The 25,705-nt window shown below is 33.6% G+C and overlaps 2 protein-coding genes across 5 annotated transcripts; one reads left to right on the forward strand and one right to left on the reverse strand.

The window, feature by feature from the left end:
- The first annotated feature begins 492 nt into the window (after positions 1-492).
- Positions 493-6,620, forward strand: LOC18595326 (alpha/beta-Hydrolases superfamily protein). Of its 3 annotated transcripts, none has more exons than XM_018123913.2 (12): positions 497-825; positions 913-988; positions 1,077-1,162; positions 1,690-1,783; positions 1,889-1,965; positions 2,192-2,319; positions 3,378-3,449; positions 4,658-4,728; positions 5,211-5,286; positions 5,942-6,085; positions 6,185-6,308; positions 6,406-6,620. In XM_018123913.2, exons 1-11 carry the CDS (start codon positions 565-567, stop codon positions 6,222-6,224), a joined length of 1,125 nt encoding a protein of 374 aa, XP_017979402.1. In that variant the 5' UTR covers positions 497-564; the 3' UTR covers positions 6,225-6,308; positions 6,406-6,620. The 3 variants fall into 3 exon arrangements, with proteins under 3 accessions (XP_088663732.1, XP_017979402.1, XP_007023283.2); XM_007023221.3 differs by having other exon boundaries at positions 6,417-6,620; XM_088807606.1 differs by lacking the exons at positions 5,211-5,286; positions 5,942-6,085; positions 6,185-6,308; positions 6,406-6,620 and having other exon boundaries at positions 493-825; positions 3,378-3,471; positions 4,529-4,666.
- Positions 6,621-7,144: 524 nt separating this feature from the next.
- MMH-1 (MUTM homolog-1) lies at positions 7,145-13,233 on the reverse strand. Of its 2 annotated transcripts, none has more exons than XM_007023225.3 (10): positions 12,881-13,233; positions 12,707-12,758; positions 12,501-12,558; positions 11,749-11,817; positions 11,522-11,647; positions 9,759-9,809; positions 8,619-8,696; positions 8,428-8,527; positions 7,926-7,960; positions 7,145-7,851 (listed from the first exon to the last, which is right to left on the reverse strand). In XM_007023225.3, exons 1-10 carry the CDS (start codon positions 13,107-13,109, stop codon positions 7,423-7,425), a joined length of 1,227 nt encoding a protein of 408 aa, XP_007023287.2. In that variant the 5' UTR covers positions 13,110-13,233; the 3' UTR covers positions 7,145-7,422. The 2 variants fall into 2 exon arrangements, with proteins under 2 accessions (XP_007023287.2, XP_017979466.1); XM_018123977.2 differs by lacking the exon at positions 8,428-8,527 and adding an exon at positions 8,269-8,371 and having other exon boundaries at positions 12,881-13,231.
- Between the last annotated feature and the right edge of the window lie 12,472 nt (positions 13,234-25,705).

The raw sequence follows: 25,705 nt of genomic DNA on the forward strand, positions 1-25,705 counted from the left end.
GAGATGAATGTTAATCCCACGCGCTGTTTTTCACGTGATTATGCGACCGTGTTAACACCAATTAGTGACATTTTATTTTATTTAATTATATAAAATTATTATTATAAAAAAAATCATTTTATTCGAATTTTTCATAATTTTGATATTTTTAATAAAAAATTTTAAAATTAAATAAATTTTAATATTACTTATTACGAATTCACATTTTCAATTTAAACTACACACTTATTAAATGAAAAAAACTTCAAATATTATATTTATTATAATATAAAATTTATAATAATTATATTATTATATTGAATATCACGAGTTCATATTTTTAATTTAAAAAATATATTTGACATAACTTTTCTTTAATTATTAATTTTTTAATTAAAAATATAAATATGTGACACATGATAATTGGAATGCAACAAGGGGAGGAAACCACTATATTTATTTAAATTTTATTTTTATTTTTCTGGTGCTTAATTTATTGAAAAAAATTAAAAAGAGAGAGAGAGAGAGAATAGAATGGTGGTGGACGTTTAGTTAGTTAGAAGCAGTGGCAACGAAGCGAAGAAAATGGCGGGGACTCTTCTGCTCTCTCCTCAGCCTCTCACCCTTCCAAAATTCTCAGTCTCCACCAAGAAACCATTGATCAACAGCCAAAGAGCCACCAAATTGGTCACCAGAGCTAGTGCTACAGAGAAGAACGATGACAAAAGCAACGACGACAAAGGCTTCATTCCCTTCGGGTTCGTCACCGATAACCCTTCCAGCCGCAGCGCTATTCAACTCCCCGAAACTCCCGCCCAGGACGGCAATGTCGGCCAAATGCTTTATGTAAGTAAAATTACAGTGAAGGAATAAATGAACTCTCATTCACAGCTCGAACTTTTGTTTTTGTTAATTTCTTTACCCAAATGCCAGAGGATTGAAGACAAGGGAAAGGAGTATGGGTCGTACATCAAATCTGGAAAGTTTAGATGGTTTGTGAGAGAAACTGGTAAAAGTTTTCTCTATATTGAATACATATCCCTTGGATTGCTCATTGTTTCAAAGTAATCTTGTTGATTCATTTTGGTCCCCTATAGGGTCGCCTCAAAGCCGACGTGGAACAGTTGTCTTCCTTCATGGAGCTCCAACACAGTCCTATAGCTATCGGGTTGTAATGTCACAGGTTGTCTTAACTCACTGTAATGTCGTTTTTTTTCCATTAATTTGGTTGTTGTCTTAAAGTTCCTTTCATAATCAAGGATTTGAGAATATCTGAAATTTAGGGTGTAGGACATATATCATCTACTTAGAGGAAAATTAATAGCCTTTGGTATAGTTGATTCCTTGTATTCCTCATTGACTGCCTCTTTGTCACAAACAACAAGGGTATATTAGTTTATCCAGATAGCTATCTTCCTGTGTTTGTTTAAATGATTGAAAACAGCAACCTTGCATAAGATCATTGTTCTTATTTAGAACTTCATACAAACCAAACCATAGTTGCAGCGAAATACAATCAAACTTAACCAATTTATAATAATTTTTATACTACTTATACTAATTTTAAGCAAACCTTAAATCTTAGTATTGAGCTTAAAAATAAGAGACACCAAACATGCTTAAGAATCAAGACATAAAACCCGGCAATAATTTGGTACAAAGGCAAACAGTGACCCTGCTTAATTCAGCTTTCTCTTTTCTTTTGTATAGATGTCAGATGCTGGTTTCCACTGCTTTGCACCTGATTGGATAGGATTTGGTTTCAGTGACAAACCACAGCCTGGATATGGCTTTGATTACACAGGTTTTTGGACATATAAAGTATTATGTTAAAATTAGTTTCTATATTAGAATACTTTTCTTGATTTGTGAGATCATTTTCTGAAATGCTAAATATTTAATGTTACAGAAAAGGAGTTTCATGAGGAACTTGATAAGTTACTGGATGTCCTGGGAGTCAAGTCTCTGTTCTTTCTAGTGGTTCAGGTTTGAAAATATTTGCAGAAGACATGCTATACGGTGCTGTTAGCCTGTTAGAATAAATCTGTATGTAGCAATCTGTGAAACTGGTGTCACCATGCTTGCAATCTGCAATGAAACATCTTTCTACTTGTCACGTAAAATGTTCTTCTAGTGTTTCACAAAACAATGCCTAGATCTATGTTTCTGGGACTTATAGTATATCTAATTTGCTTCTTATACTTCCTTGAAGGGGTTTCTTGTAGGTTCTTATGGATTGACATGGGCATTGAAAAATCCCAGCAAGATTTCCAAACTAGCAATTCTGAATACTCCATTAACAGTTTCATCTCCTATTCCTGGACTATTCCAAAAACTAAGGTTTGGATCTCATTATACAGATAATGACTGCTTATGATCCATTATATTAATTACTCATATCATTCAGATAGTACTGAAATTGATATATTTTCATCTGCCTGCAATGCCATAGCTAATGTATGTTGAGAGTCATAATCTTTCTTGAAACACATATGATTGCTTATTTTTTGCAGTTAATTGAAGGAAAATAAGTGCTAATTCTTGACTGCACATCTGGCCAAGAAATCTAATAGATCAGGATTTAAATAGTTGCTCTTATGTTAGTGGTGAACACCAATAAAAATGGTTTTTTTTTTTTTTTGAATTAAAAGAAGCATGGAAACAGTCTTTATCTTTTTCCGTGATGAATATTCTCAGAAAATTCTGAGATGGATTAAGTTGGTGACAGTTCGTGCATAAAACAAATTAAATTTAACTACGGCTATGGTACTTATTTGTACTTTCTAGTTATTACTTAGAGATATCAGATTAACCTCAGTTCTTCATATTGCCTATGATTGTGTGTTGTACTGGATATAAAGCAATATTATCGTGTGATCTTTTTCTTTTCTGAAATTGGTATGTTATCCAGGATAGGTTTATTACTGTGTTCAATATAAGTCTGTCATTCCTCTTTTTGTACTCTTGACATGTAAAAATTTTTTTGCTTTTCCCATATTCCTTGTTACTTCAGTGAATAAGACATTGAAAAGCTCTTTTGCGGCTTATACAACATCATTTTTAATTTTAAATGCTTTTATTCTTTGTGGTCAGTCATATTCTATCTGATTCAGTTAATCTAGATATAACACCGTTACCTCAAGTTCAAAATGTGGAAAATGTAGTCCATTTATCTTATGAAGCAAACAAGTTCACATGTATGTCTTGTAACTTATTTTTGGTTGGTTGCTTCTATCTGTTCAAATTTCCTTTCCTCTGTAATTTTTAACATTGTTGATGACATTTCAGTTCTTTTCTTTTCTTTTTATTTCTTTTTTTAAGAAAAGCTTTAGTTATATTCCTTTGTATTCTTTATTTATGTTTGTCATTTTCATTTCCCCATTCTTTGTTTCTCACAGAATCCCTCTTTTCGGAGAATTTACTTCTCAGAATGCTGTCATGGCAGAGCGTTTTATTGAAGCAGGTAGCCCGTATGTATCCAAAGTATATCTGGTATTTTGAGAATTTTAATTCTTTAGATCAGAGCTTTAAATTTCCAGTAAAATCATCCTATACTTGCATACTTTGAGTAATAATATTGTAAATGATTATCCTAGTAAGCAAGAATAGTCTAGATATTTACCTTAATAGCAGCTAAACTATCCATTGGTTACATTACTTATATCATGAATATGACTCACTTGTGCATAAATAAACAAGATTTGATAAACCATCAAGGATTAGTGAAAAAGGGTTTGATAAAAACATTTGGATCATTAAAAAGTGAGGAAACATTTTATATTTATAAGTAGTTTTATTTTCATATATAAGTGGTACAGTTCACCATAAGATAAGTGAGATAATCTAATGTGTGATGGAACATTTATTTACTTTATATATGAAAACTTAAAACAGAGGGAAAAGAGTAAATTGTTTTACGAAATCATGGTCGATATCTTTACGATGACACTATGTTTTAGTGAGTTTCATAGAATTATATTCATAGAACAACATATATGTCACTGAGCACAAGTTCTTGTCATAATGCATTATGAATGCATAAGCTTGCTTATTAAAATGGTATTCTTCTAAGCATTGTTCATTTCAGAGAGCTAAAGGAATTTCTGCAAAAATGTCTTTGGAGATGAGAAAATATAATGCTGCAAATCTTGGGAACCACACAGCTATCAATTATGTTATCAGAGAAACATAATTTTTTCTTCACTTAACACTGGAAAGTTTGCATAATAACAACTTCCAAAGGAATTCACAATGAAGCACTGCACTGAAACCTTAAAGCTATAATTGGTGCTGATTATGTGTTAGTAGGTTTAACATATATTTGCTGCTTAATGCCAGCTTCTTGTGGTATTGGAATTCATCACTAAATATGACCTTTCCCAATTAATCTTAATTGTTCCCCTTACCCTGATATTCCGAAGCCTTCCTCTTCTTACTTCATGCTGACTGAACTTGAACAAAGTTACACTTTGTCACTGGTAGAAACATGGTTCATTTCAACACGATTTAACAACCCAGGCTCATTTTGATCACCTTCTCCCACTTGCAGCCACTTCAATTTGTTCTCTTGATTATTTCTATGGCACATAACGAGATTCAGATAAGTGTATATATTATCTTGCAGCAGAACTTGGTTTTTTACATTTTTATTGACAAATTAGCGAATGACTTTTGACAGTTATGTGCTGAAGCTCGAAAAGGCTGATGTGTATCGTCTTCCATATTTGTCAAGCAGCGGACCCGGTTTTGGTTCGTATTTCATCCTTATATTATGGACCTGTAGACATTAATGAAATGTTTCTTATAGGTAGTACGAGTATCCATTTCATATAGATAATTAAGCTTATGGGGAGAGTGAGTGGCCGTTCCTTTCTCACTAAATTATCTACCTTATTATCACTTTAAGGAGGCAATATTTTCAATGCAATTGGTTTTGACCAAAGCATAAGATAAACAGATATACTACAATTTTAATATGTTACGGAGTCGTCTGTTAAAGGATACACAGTCTTTGTTACTCTTAAATACATTTCAAACTGATTTCCAACTTAGGGTATGAGCGCTTTTTCATGAGATTTCTTTAATAGTAGAAAGTTGGTCATATTCAAAAGACATTCCACTAATGCAAATAATGGGATATGGTTGCTGCTTGTATGATTTTAACAATGAATATGACTGGAACGTAGCTCCTCATAACTTTAAAAGTTTCAATACATATTATGGTGTTTCAGCATTACTTGAAGCTGCAAGAAAGATTAATTTCAGAGACATCTCAAGTCAAATAGCTGATGGGTTTGCATCTGGAAGGTATATCAATTTCCTGGATTGGCTTCCGCATTTGCTTGCTCCTGATTCATGTTTGTAATGCAGAAACTGATAATATTTTGTTACAATTTGAGCCGTGTCTGGTTTCCCTTTAATAATATGGCTGGCTGGATCATATGAAATATCAGTTCCAGGATAGTCCAGGATTAATTGAATGGTCCAGGATAGTCTGTAGCATCTTTCTCCATGTCCCTGTATCTTCCATCCGCTACTTTCTGATATAGGATGCTGCATCTGTCATATACATTTTTCTTATTAAATGTTGTGGAACCCATAATAAAAATTTTCATTTAAAAGAGAATAAATGAACCCTTGATCTTGGAAGGTTACTTTTTCTTTTGTTAATTCTAGGGGTGTGAGACATTGCAGGATATCTGCTTTCTGCAGATAAGTATGCAATTTGCTGTATCATATTGGCACTTAAACTATAACCCAACAGATTGCCTTCCTACAACCTAAAACATACTCATATCATTTTAGTTAGGAAAAACTATTGTTTATAAATGGGTAGCAGCTCCTTTTGTTACTCAGAGGTGAAATAATATAAAATTGGTATTGCATTCTGATCCCACTTCTTATTCAATCTTCCTGTTGCTATATTCACTATCCTTCAATGCTCACATATTGATAACTTCAGATGGGATAAACCAATTCTGATTGCTTGGGGAATAGCAGACAAATATCTGCCTCAATCTGTAGCAGAAGAATTTCAGAAAGGAAACCCCAATTCAGTTGAGCTTGAGCTAATAGAAGGAGCTGGTCATATGCCACAGGAGGACTGGTACTCCATTACATTAACCATGTTACAATGTATTTTTCTACTGCATTTTTATTCATTTTTCTGATGCTATAAAGACTTTGATATTGATCAAACTAACAGGCCTGAGAAAGTTGTTGATGCTCTGAAAAGATTCCTCTAATTCCTGACTGAATCAATCGAATATCAGTAGTGGCCACATGCATGCAAGTGTTTATATGCAATTCCAGAATTCCTTTGTTTGATGGTAAGATGCAATGCCTAAGGCTAATTGTCTTGCAAACTTTTTTTGAAAAGCTCAGCTTGACGCAACCTTGTTAATAACTGCATAAGGTTTCCTGCAGGTTTTTGACAGGACGTAAAAGGAGCAGGACTATCCTTTTTTTGGCAAGAAAACAAACTTTATGTACAGCTTTCTTAGGTTGACATGTTGTACTTAAGATGGGAACGCTCTTGTAAAGCTTTCATCTGTAAAATTCCACATGGCAGACATTTTATTTTACTTTCTCAAGTCTATATTGCCAACAATGTAGAGTTGGGAGCAGTTTATTTTTCCTTACCCTCGTTAGTTAGAGCAATTTATTTTTTTTAACATAATACCTTAAAAAACCTCTTAAACTATTTTAAAAAAATTCAAATAAATTTTTATTTTTTTATCACATTCAATTAATCATTTATTTATTTATTTTTAATTAAATAAATCCTAATGATTGATTAATTTTTATTAATCAAAACACTACTTGTCATTAAAACATACAACGTTAATATAATATGTTGACATACCATAATAAATTATTACTTAACATGCCAATGTGACGGATGACATAATAATATAACATTTTTCACCTTTCATATCAACACTACGTGAATATAAAATGACAAATGATATTTTAACTAATAATAATTAATCAATCATTAATTATAAAAACGTATTTGATTTTAAATAAAAATATAAAACTTTATTAAACGTAATCAAAGAACAAAATCTCATTTAAACATTTTTAAAATAATTTATAATTTTTTCAAACATTATACCATATTTTTTCTTTCCTGATGTCCTTAAATCAAAACATGTGATCAAAATGAGTAGCAATTAAGCTGAGCATTGGATTTTACTGCTTTAGAAACCTTAAATACAACCAGGGAATGAAATCCCATTCTTCAAAGTATCAAGCAACAATAGGATTAGGCAGCTATTAACAGAGCAGCAGCAAACAGATTCAGAATTGACCTACTGTTGTTACAAAAACAGGGCTGAGCCATAAATACCTCTTACAAAGTGCGCAAAACGCCAGCCCTTTCATACTTCCGAAACTTGGGTAAGGGTTTGCCACAGCTACATGTGATGTCTTCTCAGCCACCTACTTTGCTTTCTTCTTTGGCTTTTTACCACTTTGATTGCTAACTACTTGATTGGATGCATTCGAAGTCTTTGCTTGTTTGTAATTATTAGTTTTAGCCTTTCTAGGTTTCTTTTTCGCATCTTCATCATCATTATCATCATCGTCGCTACTACCATCTTCGTTACCACCACTGTCATCATCACTCTCTTCGGATTTTCTCTTCGTTGGAGGCTTTTTACCACGACCTCTAGGGTTTCCCCTTTTTTTCGATTTGGCACCTTTAGTAGTTTCCTCTTCCTCACTTGTAGGTTCATCACCCTTGTCATCTTCATCATTATCCTCATCCTCACCGCCTTTCCTCTTGGAAGCCTGCTTTCTAGGTTTACCTGCTGCTTTTGTAGCTTGTTTTCCACTCAACTTCTGCAACTCCGGCACATATGCTGATGTCTAAACCAGAAACATGAAACAGTTAAATAAGCACTTGACAGACCAACATGCATTCTATTTTTAGAATGACCTACCCTGCCACCGGCATTGATAAAGTCAATTTTCTTCCCTGTCGTCACACAGAAGCACATAAATGTTATTTCCAGGAAAAGTAAAATGACTAATAAATAAAAAGGGACAACTATTCCTAAATTGATAGCAATCCGAAAATTGCCACATTGTTTAATGGGTCATAAACCTAGGAAGAATCATCTCTTCTGACATAATGAACCTGAACTCAAGAAAAATAATGGCCACTTACACATGCAGACAAAACATTTATGTGCATGCACAAATGCGGACACATGCATACAGAGGAAGATTATCAACTTATCACTAGGAAAGGGGACACATATGATGAAAGTTCAGGAGCCAAACCGTCAACAAAAGCCTTGCCAGGCTTCTTTTCACGAGAATGAAATATCCAATTACTAGGGAACTGACTACTATCTGCCCCAACTTCAACTGCTTTTTCAATAACCTGTAAAATCAATTATTTTGCACATTGATGATCAGTTGTATGAAAAGTTATCTTACCCTTAATTTTTCCAGACTTTTTGCCCCACCGAAAATGAAACAACCAATCATGAGGAAAACAGCTGCATTCAGCATCAACCTCAACTGCATATCGAATGACCTACAGATATTTTCCTCTACATTTTCCATGAAGAATGCACATTTATAACATAACATTTTACCAACTACAAGATGGGTCAACACTTCCCTACCTCATTGATGCACTGGAGTAAAGTTGCACAGTTTTCTTTGGATAAGCTGGAGGAAATCTGCAGTGGATGAATCCTTGCCTGCCACATAATAAATTACATTAATAAACTTGCAACCACTATATATATGCTTTTAGGATCTGGATATCTGCTCCTTCAATAAACATGATTAATGTTTCCTATCTCAATATTAAAAAAATCAAACTATGGTCTAGAGCAAATCATTTTTGGAAGGTTAGTTGTATACAACAATTCAATTTGACAATGGGGCCACCTTACCATATACAGTCAATACTTAACTCATCCTGTCAAACCTCCTCTAGCCAAATCCATTCACGGCTTCATGTGAACAAACTTGCAGGATGTTAAAGGAGAAGCCCCCCCCCCCTTCCCTTTCCTTCAACCCCAAAAACTAAGAACTCCTGCCCTCCGTTTCGTCCAATTAATAATATGTAATCTGATCAGTTGCCCAAATATATGAGCAATTATTCTCTTCAATATACTTGATAGACAATTCAAGTCTGGTTGTGGGAGAAGCAAAAGGCTGCAATGTATAGCATGCTTGAAATCTATTCTGAACTTTCAACATTCCAAAAACCTGCTCAGTCACCAAGACCATACTGTGTACTCAGAACTTCAGGTTTTTTCCACAAGAATGTGAATGTATGAGTTTTCATAAAATGAACGTGGCTACTCATTAACTTTAAAGGGAAATGTTTCATAGTATCAAATAATTTTCAGTTAATCACAATCCCATACACATGACCCGGTCTCAGATAAATTGTCTAAAACCAAGGACTCTGAATTCAGCATTTCCTATTTCTTTCCAACTCTTCAAACTAAGTACAAGATTGAACATGCTATCTTGAATTGCAACTTCCAGATCATTACCTGTATTCCTCCAAACAACGTGAAGGAGAAAGCCATCAACAAGTATTTATGGAATTCTCATAACCCAAACCTCAAGTAAAAGCTCTAGTTTCAGTGCAACAAACATCCTAGAATTTTCATTCGGATTACAAGTCAAAAAATATGTATCAGAAATGCAGAATTCTAGATTCATAAGACTCCTATCATGGGTTTAACCTCATACTACAACTTAAATATATAGCGATTAATGTTATATATAAAGGGTACACTAACTTGGTATAGCACTTCGTCTGCAATCCAGTTGCCAATTCCAGAGATAAAACTCTGCAAAAGTTAACAAAATAATTAGAAGTTTTACTTTTACCCAGAAGAAATAATAGAAAACAACATTGGAACATTGAACTAGATACTCTACAACACTAAAGGAATCTAATGATCATTAACTTTATAAATAGGTGTCATAATTTAACAATGCTTCTGTCAAGACAACAATCTTATTAATACTATATTTCACAGAATCTAAAGTATAAGTTCCTCTTGCAGAGCATTTATATTCATTGATAGCTTTTCCAATGTGACTATAAAGCCTTACAACTTTAACCACCTTGCTCCTTCGCTCTATGGTACTTGATAAGTTCGTTGGATTCAGATGCAAAGGTCAGTAAGAACATAGAAATCACTGTGTATTTTTCATTTCTCTATCATTCCTTCTGTTACCAAACAAAAAGAAACATTAAACGGCACCTTTTAAAGATTTTACGGGACAAGTACAGCCTTGACATTGTAAGGTCTTCTACCCCATCTCTTTCCTCACAAATGTGTTATATATTCCCAAAAAACTTCTTTAAAATCAAGAATGTAGGGAATATTGCTGTCAATTATACTTAATGTTATTGGAATATTCTAACCAATTTAATTTCCCTAATATAATAAAATCTTATAAAGGGCAAAAAACCACAGCCTTGGAATGCAATCCATAAATGTAACTGTTATTAACATCGAAGGTGCTTGCCAGCTTAGCTGGAAAAGTTTTTTGGTTGTTGGCCCAAGGACCAACAATCGAATCCCACCTTCACAGAGGTGGGGGGGTGTGTTTAAGGGAAAGGAACAGTTTTCCTGCATTTTGTAGACCATTGACCAAAAGATCAAGGTGAACTTCTGCCATTTACTTTATTCCAACGGAAGACTCCTGGACCTACACAATATTTCAGTGTATAGGGTGAGGATGATTGCACTGGATGGAAGTCTCATTCAGAGCAAAGTTATGAACACATCATAACAGGTAAACAAGAAATGAACTCATTGAAGGAAACAATGGAAAAATGAAGCACCTTTATAATTCTTTGCTAACAACATGGGGCAAAAAAGGCTCAAGTCATACAATAAAAGATAAAAGTCAGAGATGCACCAAGGAAAGTAACTCAAGCACACTGCATTCACCTAAACAAAGAGTTTATGTTATGCACAGTTGAAGTGAATCTTTCCATGTTCTAGCCCGCCCTTGAAATATGTTGATATCCAAGAACATGCTTCGAAAATCCCCAAGATCAAGTCACGGAGACAGTATTCCACTTTAACTCACCAACCATAAAGAAAGAAACTGAAAAATTCACATGCACATAATTTCATATTGCATGCCGGCGACCTGATTTCCAATCTTATAATGAGACTAGTGAGACGGGAGAAACAGGAAGAAAAAGAAAAAGACAAAATATCCCAAGCATATCAAGCAATACTGCCAGATGCATCATAGACTAGGCGATAGAAACCAAGCTTTCAAATAATTTCAAAATATTTAGTAAATTTATTAATAACAAAGATGAATAAATGAAAATAAAAAATCTGAACGTTAATGAGCAGGAGAAACACAAAAGTAACCATTTTACATAAATTGCTTATCAGCTTAACCAAAAGGAAAATGTTCCAGATACCATTATGAGTTTATAACCAATAAAAGAACTGATGCGTAATAGGAGGCTACATAAATTTCATATCATTATAACAACAAAAATAGAAAGAGTCACAGGAGTTTTAACCTGATCCAGCAATAGAGCTTTAATGGCAATCTTCTTCTTGTTTAAGGATTCTGTAAATTCATCAACTGTCATAGGCTGGAACAGTGCATCAGGACCCAGCTCAGATATTGGGGGAACAGAAGTAGGCTGCGACAATGAAATCATTTCAAAAAATAAACCAAAGGAAAGAAATTAAAACTAACAAAGAAATAAGCACCCAAAAAACAAAAGCTAAGAAATGATAATACATCTTTGAGCAAGCGAACTCTAGCAAATCGCCTCTTATCTGTGAAAGACAGCTCCAAACCATCCTCTAGCTGCAAAAGAGCATTCAAATGAGAACAAATCCCTACAAATTAAGGCTCAACAATTTCATTCAGTTATAGATAAACTTCATTGCTAGTTATAGTTGCATAATTGAACAGACATATCTAATCAAACTAAAATCACATAAATAACACAATTTTTTTTCCAAGGGCAGAAAACAGTATTCAAGTGCCCATACAAAAGAGCACATATAAAAATCCATCCATAACCCGTTAATGACAATTGTCACTGGGAAACCAATGGTACCAAAAAACCATAATAATCTGCTCCAGAATTTGTGTTTCCCTTCATATTTTCCTCCTCCAAATTCATCATGTCTAGAAAAGCTAATTGAAGTTCAAAAATAAGAATAGGATGGATGTAATATGCCCCTTCTAGCATCATAAAGAATCTTGTAATAGGAGACCATGAAAAGGACTGAAAACTTAAGATAGAAAAGCCCCACTTTTAAAGAATGTATAATACAAATAAACTGGATTAAACATCTATCCCCTGTGTCAGATTAAGTGCCTAGAACAATGCAACGAAAATTTGATATGACAACAATATACTAAATGAGAATTAAAATTCCACACATTGCAAAAGGTTGAATGACAATATTCCAGGATAACTTAAAGGAAAGATAAGCTGCCGAATACATTGGACCGCCAATGGAGAGAGCAATGTTTCTTACTTCAACAAAGAACTTTGAATATTTGGAAGGCCATTCATCATTGTCCTTTACAGCAGACCTGCAAACAACATTCTCCGTTACTCATCATAATTAGTATCCAAACGCAATTCTTAAAAAAAGAATACAGAAAAAACAAATAATAAAAGTAAAAGTATTTTAATACTAGTAAAAAGTAACTACAAAACAGAACCGGAAAACAATGTCACCTCTTATATTGTGTGACAGCAACACCTTTTATGTAAATAGCACCAGTCATCCCTAAAATTGATACAACCCACATTAATAAAAAAATATAAAGTTCAAAATTCTTAAGAAAATGAGCAGAAAAAGAATTAATAGGTAAAAGAATTGCATTTCTAGGGTTTAGAAGCGTAGCGTACCGAACTGGAAAGAAGGAAAAGGAGGGGAATCGAGGCGGAGCCAGAGGTTCTTGCCCTTCCGGTGAGCGGAGACGATGGTCTTGCCTAAGAGAGAGGACTCGAAGTCCGAGGCGGAGACTCCTTCGATGACTTTAGAGTCATTTGCAATAATAGCTTTCTTGATCTTCTTTCCCAAACAGTTCTCTTCTATCGCTCTTCTCGCCGCCTCTACCTCTGGAAGCTCCGGCATTGCTTTGCTAGGGTTTTGTTCTAGCTTTCGCGCGCTTTTCCTTGATCCTGAGACTTGAGACGGTGAGCAAAGCAGCAGACGGAGGGGACAGTCAAAATGTTTTGATTACAAAATTTTGAAATTCGGAAAATTCTTTAAATTTTAACTTTCTAGTTTATTTTATTTACCAGTGATATAGATATATTGAAAATGGATTTTTTTAATATTTTTAATTATATTGAATTAAGTGTTTATATTTTATTTTAAGTCAAATAATAATAAAATGACAAGAGATGTTTTAATTGAAGATAATTAACTAGTTGTTAACTGACTTATTTAATTTAAATTAAAAAAATATGATTTTAATTATATATAATAAAAACTAAAAATTTATTAAATTTTTTTTTATGTATTATAATTTTTTTCAATAATTCAATTCATAAAAACTAATGTACTAGTATATTTGTGTAATGAATATGCATACTAATCAATTGTTTTAAGTTTTATTTTTCATTAATTAATATCCTATTATCAAACGAAACTTAAGATATAATTATTTTAATAATAGCTACAATTACTTTTAAATAGAAATCTCAAATTCAAAACTTTTTTGTGTTTAATTATAAATCTCAATTTTTTTAATATTTTTTGAGATATTAAAGAGTAAAAAAATAATAGATAATATTAATTTATCATTATATATTTTTATAAACTAATTATAAAAAATGGCATAATATTTAAAAAATCTTTAAACTATTTTAAAAATTCAAATAAACTCTTAAATTTTTATTATATTCAATTAAATCTTTATATTTTTATTATGAGTCAAATAAATCTTTATACTTTTAATTTAAATCAAATAAGTTTTTATCATTAATGATTAATTTAGTCAAAATATCATTTATTATTTTTTATTGTATGACACTGACATGAGACATACTAACATATTATAATTGATTATGATGTAATATATTGATATATTATAATAATGACGTGAGATATGATAATATGATCATATGATATTTTTTATGGTTCTTATTAATGTCATGTTAGGGTTATGTGAATAGAAAATGACAAGTAACATTTTGATTAATGACAATTAGTCAATCATTAATCATAATTATTTCTATAACCCAAAATAAAAATACACAAACTTTTTTTTTTATAATTAGAGGAGGGGGAATTCGAACCCTGTTCTTTTAGGCAGGGGATAATGTACTAACCAATGAGCCAAATGATCGGGTGCAAAATACACAAACTTGATTGAATTTAATAAAAGAATAAAAACTTATTTAATTTTTTAAAATAATTTAAAATTTATTTAAACATTATATATTAAAAAACAAATAAAAATTTAAAGAGTTTTGAAACAGCAACATATTATACCTTCTTCAAATTCATAACTTTGTGGTTCCATTAAGGGATGACAAACCTAATTAATAAAACTATAGTATAGTCTACATTTCGTCCTCCACTCTTCATTGAATCATATTTATTAGCTTTAATAAATAGGTGATGTCGACCCATCACCCATGAATTCCATGAACTATATGGTCTTAGTGATATTGGAATGTTAATTGCATGATATATTAATTGAATAATTCTTCAAAGCAATCATGCACTTAAAAAAAGGCCTACTTTTGAATCAAGAATTGGAAGGGCCTACGACGGATAGATTTTAATTAATTCCACTTTTATATTATTCAATGAAATCTTAGGTCAATTTCTTAAACCTATTTTACAATCTTAAGCATTATGAACCAAAGTAATTAATAACTCCCAACCAAAATAGGATTAATTTAGTTGAGAATTGAATTGGTCAAAATACCTCAATTGTCTCTGTATTTATAAATTTTCTTCACTTTAATCTTTCTACTCAAAATCATAACAATTTAGTCTTTTAATTTTGAAATTGCTTTGGTGCAAGTAGCTTAAGAAAAGTCTCCGAACATGCTGCAGTGTTTTGAGCATAATTCAAGCTACAAAACTACAATCAACATGATTCTTAAACCTACAAAAATCTAAAAGGAATAGCTACAATTTTGATGTTTAGCACTTCACCCGGTTCGGAAGGAATCATGATCAAAAATGGAGAGAAAATTGACTAACTACAGCAAACTACAATCAATGTTGACAGAAGCTTAGGCGCCTAGGCGCCGAATGCACTATCAAATATGTTAAAACAAGACACAAAACAAAACATTGGGCACCTAGGCGCCGACACATAATTCTGCACATTTTTGGCCATTCGATTTTACATCAAATGGCCATTTAAAGGGCTTAGGCGCCTAAAAGCCCAAGCTTCTGTCAACATTGACTATAGTCTGCTATAGTTGATCAATTTCCTCTGTATTTTTTACCATGATCCCTTCTGAACTGGGAGAAGTGCTAAACATTAAAGTTGTAGCTCTTCCTTTTAGATTTCCGTAGGTCCAAGAATCATGTTGATTGGAGTTCTGTAGCTTGAGTTATGCTCAAAACATTGTAGCATGTTTGAAGGCATTACTTAAGCTACTTGCACCATCCTTTACCATTTGAGTTCCAAGTCCTTGTACATCCTTCAATATCAGAAAATCAATTAATTCGAGATTGAAATGAGGGATTTTAACAAGAAGTTCATTGAAATTATATAAATGATATTTGCCATGACATAAATTAAATTACTACTTCTAAGTCTAAAATTACAAATGGATTACTTAAAACTAGAGGACTTAGCTCAATTTTAGGTTCCAAATATGAATAAGATAACTCTATACCACATGGCATGTCCAAAAAGTGAGCATGATAAAAAATAGGACTTAGCTTAATTTTAAGTTCCAAATATACATAAGATAACTCTATAGTACATAGCATGTCCAAAAGGTGACCCGTGGTATGATAAAAAAACGACTTGTGTCTCTTGTTCTCTTTAAAAATATTATATGCATGTTGAGTTTTGAACCAAGACTTCATGCAAAAACATCAAGCTACTTACCACCTACTCTAAACCTTTTTCTTTAATTAAATATTAATTTTTTTCTTTTTTTCTTTATTTTTTCTTTTTCTCTCTTCTCACCTTTTTGATCGATCGCTAGTTATCGGACGTTGCCACCAATTGCTAGTCAACGATCACCGGTCACAGTTAGGGCCGACCTTTGGGTGAAGCCACCCAGGCAAATGCTTTAGGCCCTTAATTTGGAAAGGCCTCAATTTTAAGGAAGATTTATAATTTTATAATAATTATAATATAATTTATTATATTAAAAAAATATAAAAATAAAAAATAATTGATCAAATTATTTGTTTTTTTACTTTTTTTTAATTATGTGCCTAATAAATCTTAATTTTTTATTACTTTCTTATTTCTAGAATGCTATTAATTCTTAACTATATTCTCTTATTTTCAATAAACTAACAGTTACATATATTTAATCATTTTCAATAGCTATTTTTTTTCTCACTTATTTCTCTTATTTTCAATCAACACATTTAATGATTTCCAACAGCTATTTTTTTTCTATATATAAAACCAATTATTTTTTTCAATGTATAATATCTACTTTTGAAATCTTCATTTCTCATTTGCTCTTTCTTCCTTTAACTTCAATTTTTCTTTAAAAAATACATAAGAAGTCTGTTATTTTATTATCTTCATAAAGCTGTGAGCCTCATTTGCGGTTTGCAATAAGCATTCAACAATTAGGTACTATTGTTCTAATATTTACAGATTTTTTTATTTTAATTTAGATTTATATTATATTGTTATGTTATTTTTATTTTATGTGACTGTTGATTTATTTGAATTAAAATTTTTTATTGTTGATTTTATATTAGCCATTTAAAAAATATAAGATAATTATAATAGTTAAATATATTTAGAATAATATTAACAATTTCAGTAAGTGTTGCTTCAAGAGAAAGAAGTTTTTCAAAACTAAAATTAATAAAATCTTATTTAAGATCAACAATGTTTCAAGAAAGATTAAATGAATTGGTTATATTATCAAGTGAAAAAGAAATATTAGAAGAACTTGATTATAAAAGTTTAATTAAAAATTTTGCATCTCAAAAAGCTAAAAGAATAAAATTTTAATATTTTTTTAATTTCAATAAAAAAAAGCCTCATTTGAATATTTGATTTTAGGCCTTTGAACTTATTAGGCCGCCCCTAGTCATAGTCATGGCATGGCATGTTCGATGTCCATTGAAGGATAATCGACGTTCGATGACTAACGACCAGTGACGATGACGACGTCCAATGATTGGCAATCGATCCTTAAAGGAGAAGGTGAAAAGAGATAGAAAGAAAAAAAAAGGAAAAAAAATGAAAACAGAAAAAGAAGAAACAAAAGCAAGTGGTAAGGAGCTTGTTGTGTTTGATGAGATTTTGGGTTCACATGCCATGTTAGTAACTAGTGCCACATCAGCGTCACGTTAGCTTTGTGAAAAGTAATTTCGAAAGAAAAATATTAAAAGGATTAAATTGAAGCAATTTTTAAAATTAAGAAATTAAATTATTACGATTTTAAGTAGAAAGACTAAAATAAAAAAAAATGCATGAGTAATGTAGACACCCATTTAATAAAAAAAAATAAGAAAAAAATAAAAACAAATAAATCTAATAAGAATAAAAAATAAAATAATAAAAAAAAGAAGAATCTAGAGACCTGGCCTCCACAGTCAACAAAAACGAAGCATTAAATGCTCCTTCAGCGGTCGAGATTTGGAGATCAGTCCGACAGATTTTATTTTGACTTGAAGGCCACCCGGGATTCAAGCTGAACCGAGCATGATTGCTTCCTCTAGTTGTCCAAAAATTTGGACAACCACACTCTATAAGAACCAAAAAGATTTTGAAAGCAAAGGAGAGGATTTGAGGAGCAAGAAAATCGAGATTCAAAATAGAGAAAACGATCCAAAAAAAAAAACAATTTTCAAAACCAAAGAAAACACAAGAATCACCAAAAAAAATCCTAAATCTCTAGCAGCTGGAACCACAATCAAACACAATAAAAAAAAATCAAAAGTCAAAAAAATAAATACAAAAAAAAAGAAAAGAAAAGTGAAAACAAAAAATGAAATGGGCAGTGGGTAGTGAGGGATCAGCGTTTTGGGTTTTCTAGGGAGGAGTTGGATCTTTAGAGCGCCGGCTAAAGGAGAGTGGAAGCCAAGATTTTCAGATTTGGTATACCAGTCACCGACAAAGGGGGTAAGAGGTCTGATCTAGGCAGAGAAAGAGAGGAAGGGTGCAGTAGCCGATCTGCGACAGTAGGAAATGAAGAGGTTCTTGGGGGTGCCGCCGGTAGCAGAGGAAAGAGGAGTTACCGCTGGTTGGTTAGAAAGGCAAATGAGGGAGGTTTTAAGTGAGGGAAGAGAGTAGGTGTTTGTAGAGAAAGAGAGGGAAAATTTTAGAGAGAAGGTAGAGAGGGTGAGGCTAGAGAGAGAAAAAGAAGGCAGAAAATGAGAAGAGAAGGGAAAAGGAAGGTTTAAATACTTGGATTAAGGATCAAAACGACGTTGTTTTGGTGGATTAAAAGTTGCCAAACAAATACCCAAAACGGTGCGTTTTGGGCTCAGCCTTGTGGACCTTAGGAAGCAGATCCGGCATAACAGTTTTGGGCCTTCTGTGGGTTATTGAATTGGGCTAATCTGAGCCTAAAAAGGTAACCTTCCTCTCTGGTTTTAATTGATTTTGTGTCTAGCCTATATTTGTTAAATAAAAATGTATTTTCATTTTTATTGTTATAATTTAAACCATATTAAGAAAAGTTATACATATATATATATATATATAATATGAATGCTTATATTTAATATTAGAAAATCAAAATAACAAAAAAAATAAAAAAAATAATGATAGTCATAATAAAAAAATAGTAAAGATACATAGTTTAGAATAACATATATATATATATATATATATATATACATAAAATAAATAGTAAGAAAACTAATCATAGGTTTAGTTTATGTTAAAAATAGTAATGATAATAAGCAAATGAGAGGAATAAAAAAAAAGAAAAAAGAAAGAAATATTCATATTTAGATACTTGTAAATATAATATATATATATATATATAATAAAAAAACAACAACATGATACAAATATAAAAATTATAAGAAAAATGAGATGATTATTTGAGAAATTTCACCTAAGAAAGGCAAAGAGTTGCATCTTTTAAGTTGATTTTTTGGGTGCGAAGTTTGAGACGGATTTTTACCGAAGCGTCGGGATAAATCCAAACTCTAAACTCTAATACCCATTAAGTCAAATAGTCGTTGTTAAAAAATAAATTTACATAATGTTGCATTCGAACTTAAATTAGTTAATTAGCTTAAATAAATATTACTAAATAAAGTTAATTTAATCGTTTAAAAAAATTAATTAATTGTTTATTGGATAAGTTATATAATCAAGTAAAATATTAATCAACAACGTTAATTAAAGGATATGTATCTAAATAGAAAACAGAAAAATATAAAAAAAATAATAAAATAAATAAATAATCCATGAAAAAAATGACAAATAATAATAAACATATAAATAAGGTGATAGATTATTAAACACATAATTGGATGTATTATGAACCACCTAAATCAACAAACGCGTGCATGTAGATATCATCATTTTATCCTGTCATAGCATACCACATTTATCTTGCAAATGGTGCGGGAGTTCCGATGATGGGATTTCCCCGAGGAGCTATTAGAGACGAGTTTTGCCGGGGATATCTCTAGGTGAGAAAAATTTCGAGACTTCACCAAAACGTTAGGATGGTCTTCGAATGATTTTCCAATGAAAGATTGTCAACCCCATTATTTAAAATAAACAAGTCATGACATCATTTTACGCTTGCATCATGTGCATACGTAAAACTAAATAAAAAAATTAGTCGGCCAATTTAATAAAAAATTAGTTAATAAGCAGGGATTAAATCAAAAGTAGGCTATAATAGGATAACTTAAGATTAAATGGTACCGTTCGTGGAACGGGCGTCACGGAGGTGCTAACCCTTCTCCGTGCGTAACCGCATTCCCGAACTCATCTCTAAAAAAAAAACGTGGATCAGTTATCGTTCTTTCAACGGACCTAAAATTAATTTAAGACTTCGTCAATTAGAATCGGGTTAATAGGTGACCAATCACACCTAGATAAAAAAGATTGGTGGCGACTCCTAAATATTTAATTTTCGTCCAAGTCTAGCGGTCGGGTTCCCGAACCCATACGTTACGACAGATGGCGACTCCACTGGGGACATCGAGAGTCAAGCCATTAAGTAATCATAAGTTATCTTAAGCCTTAAATAATTTGTTTTCCCTAGCATCAATTTTGCATATTTTTGTTTAATGCATTCATTTATTTTGCTATTATTACTTCACTGTTTTTAATAATTGCAGGAAATTTAGGATAAGGGGAGTGAAATTATTGATCCAAGGTCAGTATATTCCTTCTCACACACTACACATCTTGCATTCATGCACAAGCCTTCCACCCGGGCTTTGTCCTTAATTAGGAGGGAGTTAAGTAGCTACGCTCTCGCGAGGTGATAACCTCTGCATGGGCTAGTGAAGACTCCCACTCAGATCGAACCTAATCCGTTTGAAGCCTGTAATGGGTGAGGATCGGGGTGCCTTACTAGTCCGTGTGGACAACAGTGACGAGCGATTTGGGAACCTTTAGCTCCATTCTTAACCCAAACTCAGCATGTAAAATACCGAGAGTCGCCTTTGCTTAGGTAGAGCTTCACTTGTGAGAATATACCTTTTGACTAGGTACACATGAAGAAATTTTCATAATCCCCTTGTTCTAAATTCTTCTCCGCGAAGTAATAAAGGTATCATGTTATTAATTATTTTCATTCATCTTTTGGAATTCTTGTTTACGGTACTGACTTGAACTTTTTGTCATTTGCATATGCATATTTGCATCATAATTTTGCATATAGGAAAAGTATTTGTCACTTGACAACCGTTGACAAAGTAGATTCAATTGCATACATGGAGTCATCATGGCCATCCTCAAGTTACGATGGAATCTATGAAGTGACTCAGCACATGGCGAGTGCCCAACAAAGTGAGGGGGATTGCTTGTCAAAAGATCATTTCTCATCACTACCTGATAGGGTCCACATTGATTTTAAATAGAATGACTTCATCGATTTGCTTGACATATGGGATAGATGGAGGGCCACCACTAGAGCAAGTTTCGATAAGAAATATGGCCATATAGCCCGACTCCTTAAGGTCCAGATTGATGAACAATTGTTGAAGGCCATTGTGCAATTTTGGGATCCGTCGTATAAATGTTTCGTGTTTAATGAGGTGGATATGGTCCCCACAATCGAAGAGTACTTGGCTCTCTTACAAATTGATCTTGATAATCTGGACAAGATATATTGGAGAGGACAAAAGACCGAACACAGGAAAAAGTTAGCCAAGATTACGGGTATTACCTCGGCCGAAGTTGACCAAAACCTAAGGAAAAAGGGTGACAATGAATGTATCCCATGGAGTTTTCTACGTAGCTATATCATGAATCATTGAGACACCGAGCAAGGACAACTTGTGATGGCCTTGGAAAATTATAGGCTAGTGATCTTTCCCAAAATCTTGAGACATATAGAGGTCGAAATTATAGATTTCTTCGAGAAAGTCATCAACAAGGCTAACCCTTCAACTTTTATTCTAGCAGAAACTCTCAAATCACTGAATTATTGTCGGAGAAATGAGGAAAGGCGATTTGTGGGATGCGCACAGCTTCTTTCCATATGGATAGTAAGTCATTTTGAATGCAAGGTCAATAAGTTCAGAAAGCCATTTCATCCTCAAAGTGCCCCTATCAGAGAAATTTGTGAGAGTGAATGGCCAGAAAATAGGACTAAGGAACAATGGATCTCTAGGCTTCGAAAACTCATGAGTGTGGAAGTAACGTGGAGAGCTTCGTGGATACCTCATCGCCCGGTCTTGTACAAATGCTGAGATGAACCTTGGGTGCCGTTAATAAGGCCATGGGGAGCAATAAGCTACGCCCCAATCATGGTGAGAAGACAATTTGGGTCAGAGCAGTTTGTGCCAATGACACATCGACTTAATACTTTGGAGTTTGCTTATGGAGAGCTAGGCTTTCTGAAAGGGATTGAGGAGATTGCACGAGCTCGGAATAAAACCAGCCGAGTCGACCAAATGAGGTACACTAATGAAGTAACTACCATATATCAAATATGGCACGTCTAACGAGTTAAGGATGTGGTATATCCGAAGGAAGATACACTGCGCGACCCAATTAATCCGGAACCACGAGATGCTTTGCTCGAAAGTGAGTTGGCCCAAAAGAAGTCCGAAGCTGAAAATGCCAGTTGGAAGCAACGATATAAAGACCTCCAAAAAGAGTGTGAGAAGATGAAGAAAGAAGTAATTGAACAAAGAAAGAAAGTCTGAAAAATAGATAGTAATTGGGAAGGGAAGTATGAGAGCCTGAATAATAAGTTTTCTACCACAACCAGTGAACTTCAAAGGGAAATACAAGTGAGAGAAAATCGAGGTAATGAACTTCAAGCGTACAATGATGGACTAAGAAATCAAGTGCGATTCCAACAAAAGTCCATCTAATTACTAAGACAAGAGTATGAAGAGCTCGAAGGGGTCATGACGACTTATCAACAGGAATATGAACGCCTCAAGCAACAGAGCACCAGAATTCAAGAGTGGGGTGAATCCTACAGATAAGCTTATACAAAGAAACACGACCAGATGGATTACTTGGTTTGGCAAATGAGGGAGGTGGCTTACAAGGCGAGAAGCATGGCTTGGAAGACGGACATATTAAGGAGCCAGGTCTTTCCAGTTGGAAAACAAGAGCAACAGTTGATTAAGTATTTAGATGAGGTGTATAACCATTATAATAAAATTGGTGAATATTTCTAGATGACTCTTGAATTGTAATCAAAGACAATATCTTATGCAATGGATGACTGTTGTTGGGTGTCATGTGATGAATACTTTTAGTACATAATCATTCATACATGCATAAATCATCATTTCATGACAATAAGTATTTTCACCTAAAAATAAAGATAATGGGTTCATTTCTTCATTTCATTCATGCATCGACTATGCATCTAATTCATGTTTATGATTACAATAAAGTTCCAAAAATAGCTCTACCACTTAAGCCAAGTGACCAACGTGTTCATAATACACGTCAGCGAGCAAGGATCATGGAAGAAGAATAAAAAGAGCGAATGGATAGAATGGAAAGAGCTTAAGAAGAAATGAGAGAACAGTTAGCAAAGATGATGGAATTGATGACAAGCTTAAGTAAAGGAAAAAGAGTTGCAGAAGAGTCAGCTTCGTCAGAAAACCCACCAACTCAAGACACTGGAAACCAAATGGATGATCTATCTTATCCCCCAGGGTTCACTCCACCACATGCCCAAACTTCTCAAAGGGTCCACCCTCAAGTGATGCCATCCGTTGACTACAATGCACCACCCCCGATGGGCCATCAACCGACTCATGGGCAATTTGGGCCGTATTTTGGGATAAATCCTGCTGAACCATTACACGTCCCAGATTTAGATGATCCAAAAGAGCAAGAGAAACTAAGAAAGGACTCATCACAAATAGGTGAAAATGAAAAAGATAAAAAAAAAGTACGATTTGTTGGAAGAGCGTCTTTGTGCTATCGAAGGAGTTGATAGGTTCGGTACCATGGATGCAACCGAACTATGCTTAGTGCCTGATGTACAGATCCCGACCAAGTTCAAAGTTTCGAAATTTGAAAAATATGACAGAACAAAATGTCCCATGGCACATATTACTATGTATTATCGAAAAATGGCTGCACAATCTCATGATGACAAGCTACTGATCCATTTTTTCTAAGACAACTTCATCGGGTCAGCTGCTTGGTGGTACGTACAGCTAGATCGAAATCATATTAAGACTTAAAAAGATCTAGCAAGAGCCTTCATAGCCCAATACAAGCATGTGGCTGAATTAGCCCTTGATCGGTTGTCATTGCAGACTATGAAAAAGAAGCAAAGTGAGAGCTTCAAGGAATATGCCCAAAGGTGGAGGGATACACCAACACAAGTTCAGCCACCTCTCACTGATAAGGAAATAATTGTGTTGTTCATAAACACGCTCCAAGCTCCATTTTACGAGCGTTTGATCAGCAACACCATGAAAAACTTTACGAATTTGGTCTTATATGGAGAAATAATAGAATGAGCTATTAAAAGTGGAAAAATTGAAGGGCATGAGGTTGCTAGCTCAAAGAAAGGGAGTATGCCCAAGAGAAAAGAAGGAGATGTACAAGCAGTTGCCCATGACAGACAACAGACCCATAACTTTAACCCATATTACCTGTACCCCCCATACCAACCCTTCTATCTGAACATAGGCAACATCGCATAAAACCCATATGTGTACCAACCTGCCCCACAACCAACGTTTCAGACCAATGTTCTCCCACAAGCTCCACCACAAAAATCGGTAGCTTCAACCAATAATTCTGGCAATGGTCAAAGAGGACCTAAAATTACCCCAGAAAAACCTAAGTTTGATCCTATCCCAATTCCTTACACTACATTATTGCCACAACTCATAGAAAATTGACTCCTTACTCGAACCCCTTTAAAACCACTTCGACCTCCTTTTTCGAAATGGTGTGACTCGAATGTGCATTGTGATTACCATTTTGGAATTCAAGGACACTCCACGGAGAATTATATTGCATTAAAACATAAAGTCTAAGTGCTCATCAAGGTAGGACTTTTGAATTTTGCTAAAAAAGACAATTCAAATGTTGATGGGAATCCCTTGCCTAACCATGGAAGTTCGACAGTGAACGCCATACATGAAGAGACGATTCGACGGGTGAAAAAGAATTTCGATGAAATTCAAATGTTGATGGCTAAAGTGTTTGAGGCATTGTTCAAAATAAATGTTATCACTCCAGAACCCATAGACTCAAAGGAATTGGGGCATGATCTCACTCATTCTTGCAAATTTCATATGGGGGCAATTGGGCATTCCATTCAAAATTGTGATAGCTTTCGTTGTAAGAATTGATGGATTCGTCGGTAATTGAATTTTATGAAGAAGGCGAAGAGGATTTAGTCGGAACCATAAATGAAGATACCTTAGTTGAAGTAGCATTAAGTTCATTTGGGGTGAATAAACCGAAACCTCTGACCATTTTTTATGAAGAAAACAGGAGTCCGATGAATGATACATCCCCTACTGTTGTAGGAAGTGGCATCACTATTGAAATTCCTAGCCCGTTCCAGTACAAGAGTGAGAAGACTGCTCCTTGGAATTACGAATGTAATATCTTAGGTATGGCCCCCCTTACTTCGCAAGTATCTTTTACAGATCTAACTAGTGTGGGAGGAATAATGCGAAGTGGACGATGTTATTCTCCTAAGATAACAAAAAGGGTTGAAAAAGGAAAATTCAAACAAGGAAAAGATCTGAAAGAAGCAAGTACCTTTCTCAAGGATCAAACCACCGAACCTCCAATTGCTCCGAACAATGAGATTAAAAGGCTTGTTACGAAAAAAAAAATAGGTGAATTTCTCAAATTTATCAAACATAGTGAGTATAGTGTGGTGGAGCAATTAACTAGAATGTCT

Source organism: Theobroma cacao, chromosome 6, assembly GCF_053813885.1.
Source record: "Theobroma cacao isolate CCN51 chromosome 6, ASM5381388v1, whole genome shotgun sequence".
Taxonomy (NCBI): Eukaryota; Viridiplantae; Streptophyta; class Magnoliopsida; order Malvales; family Malvaceae; genus Theobroma; species Theobroma cacao.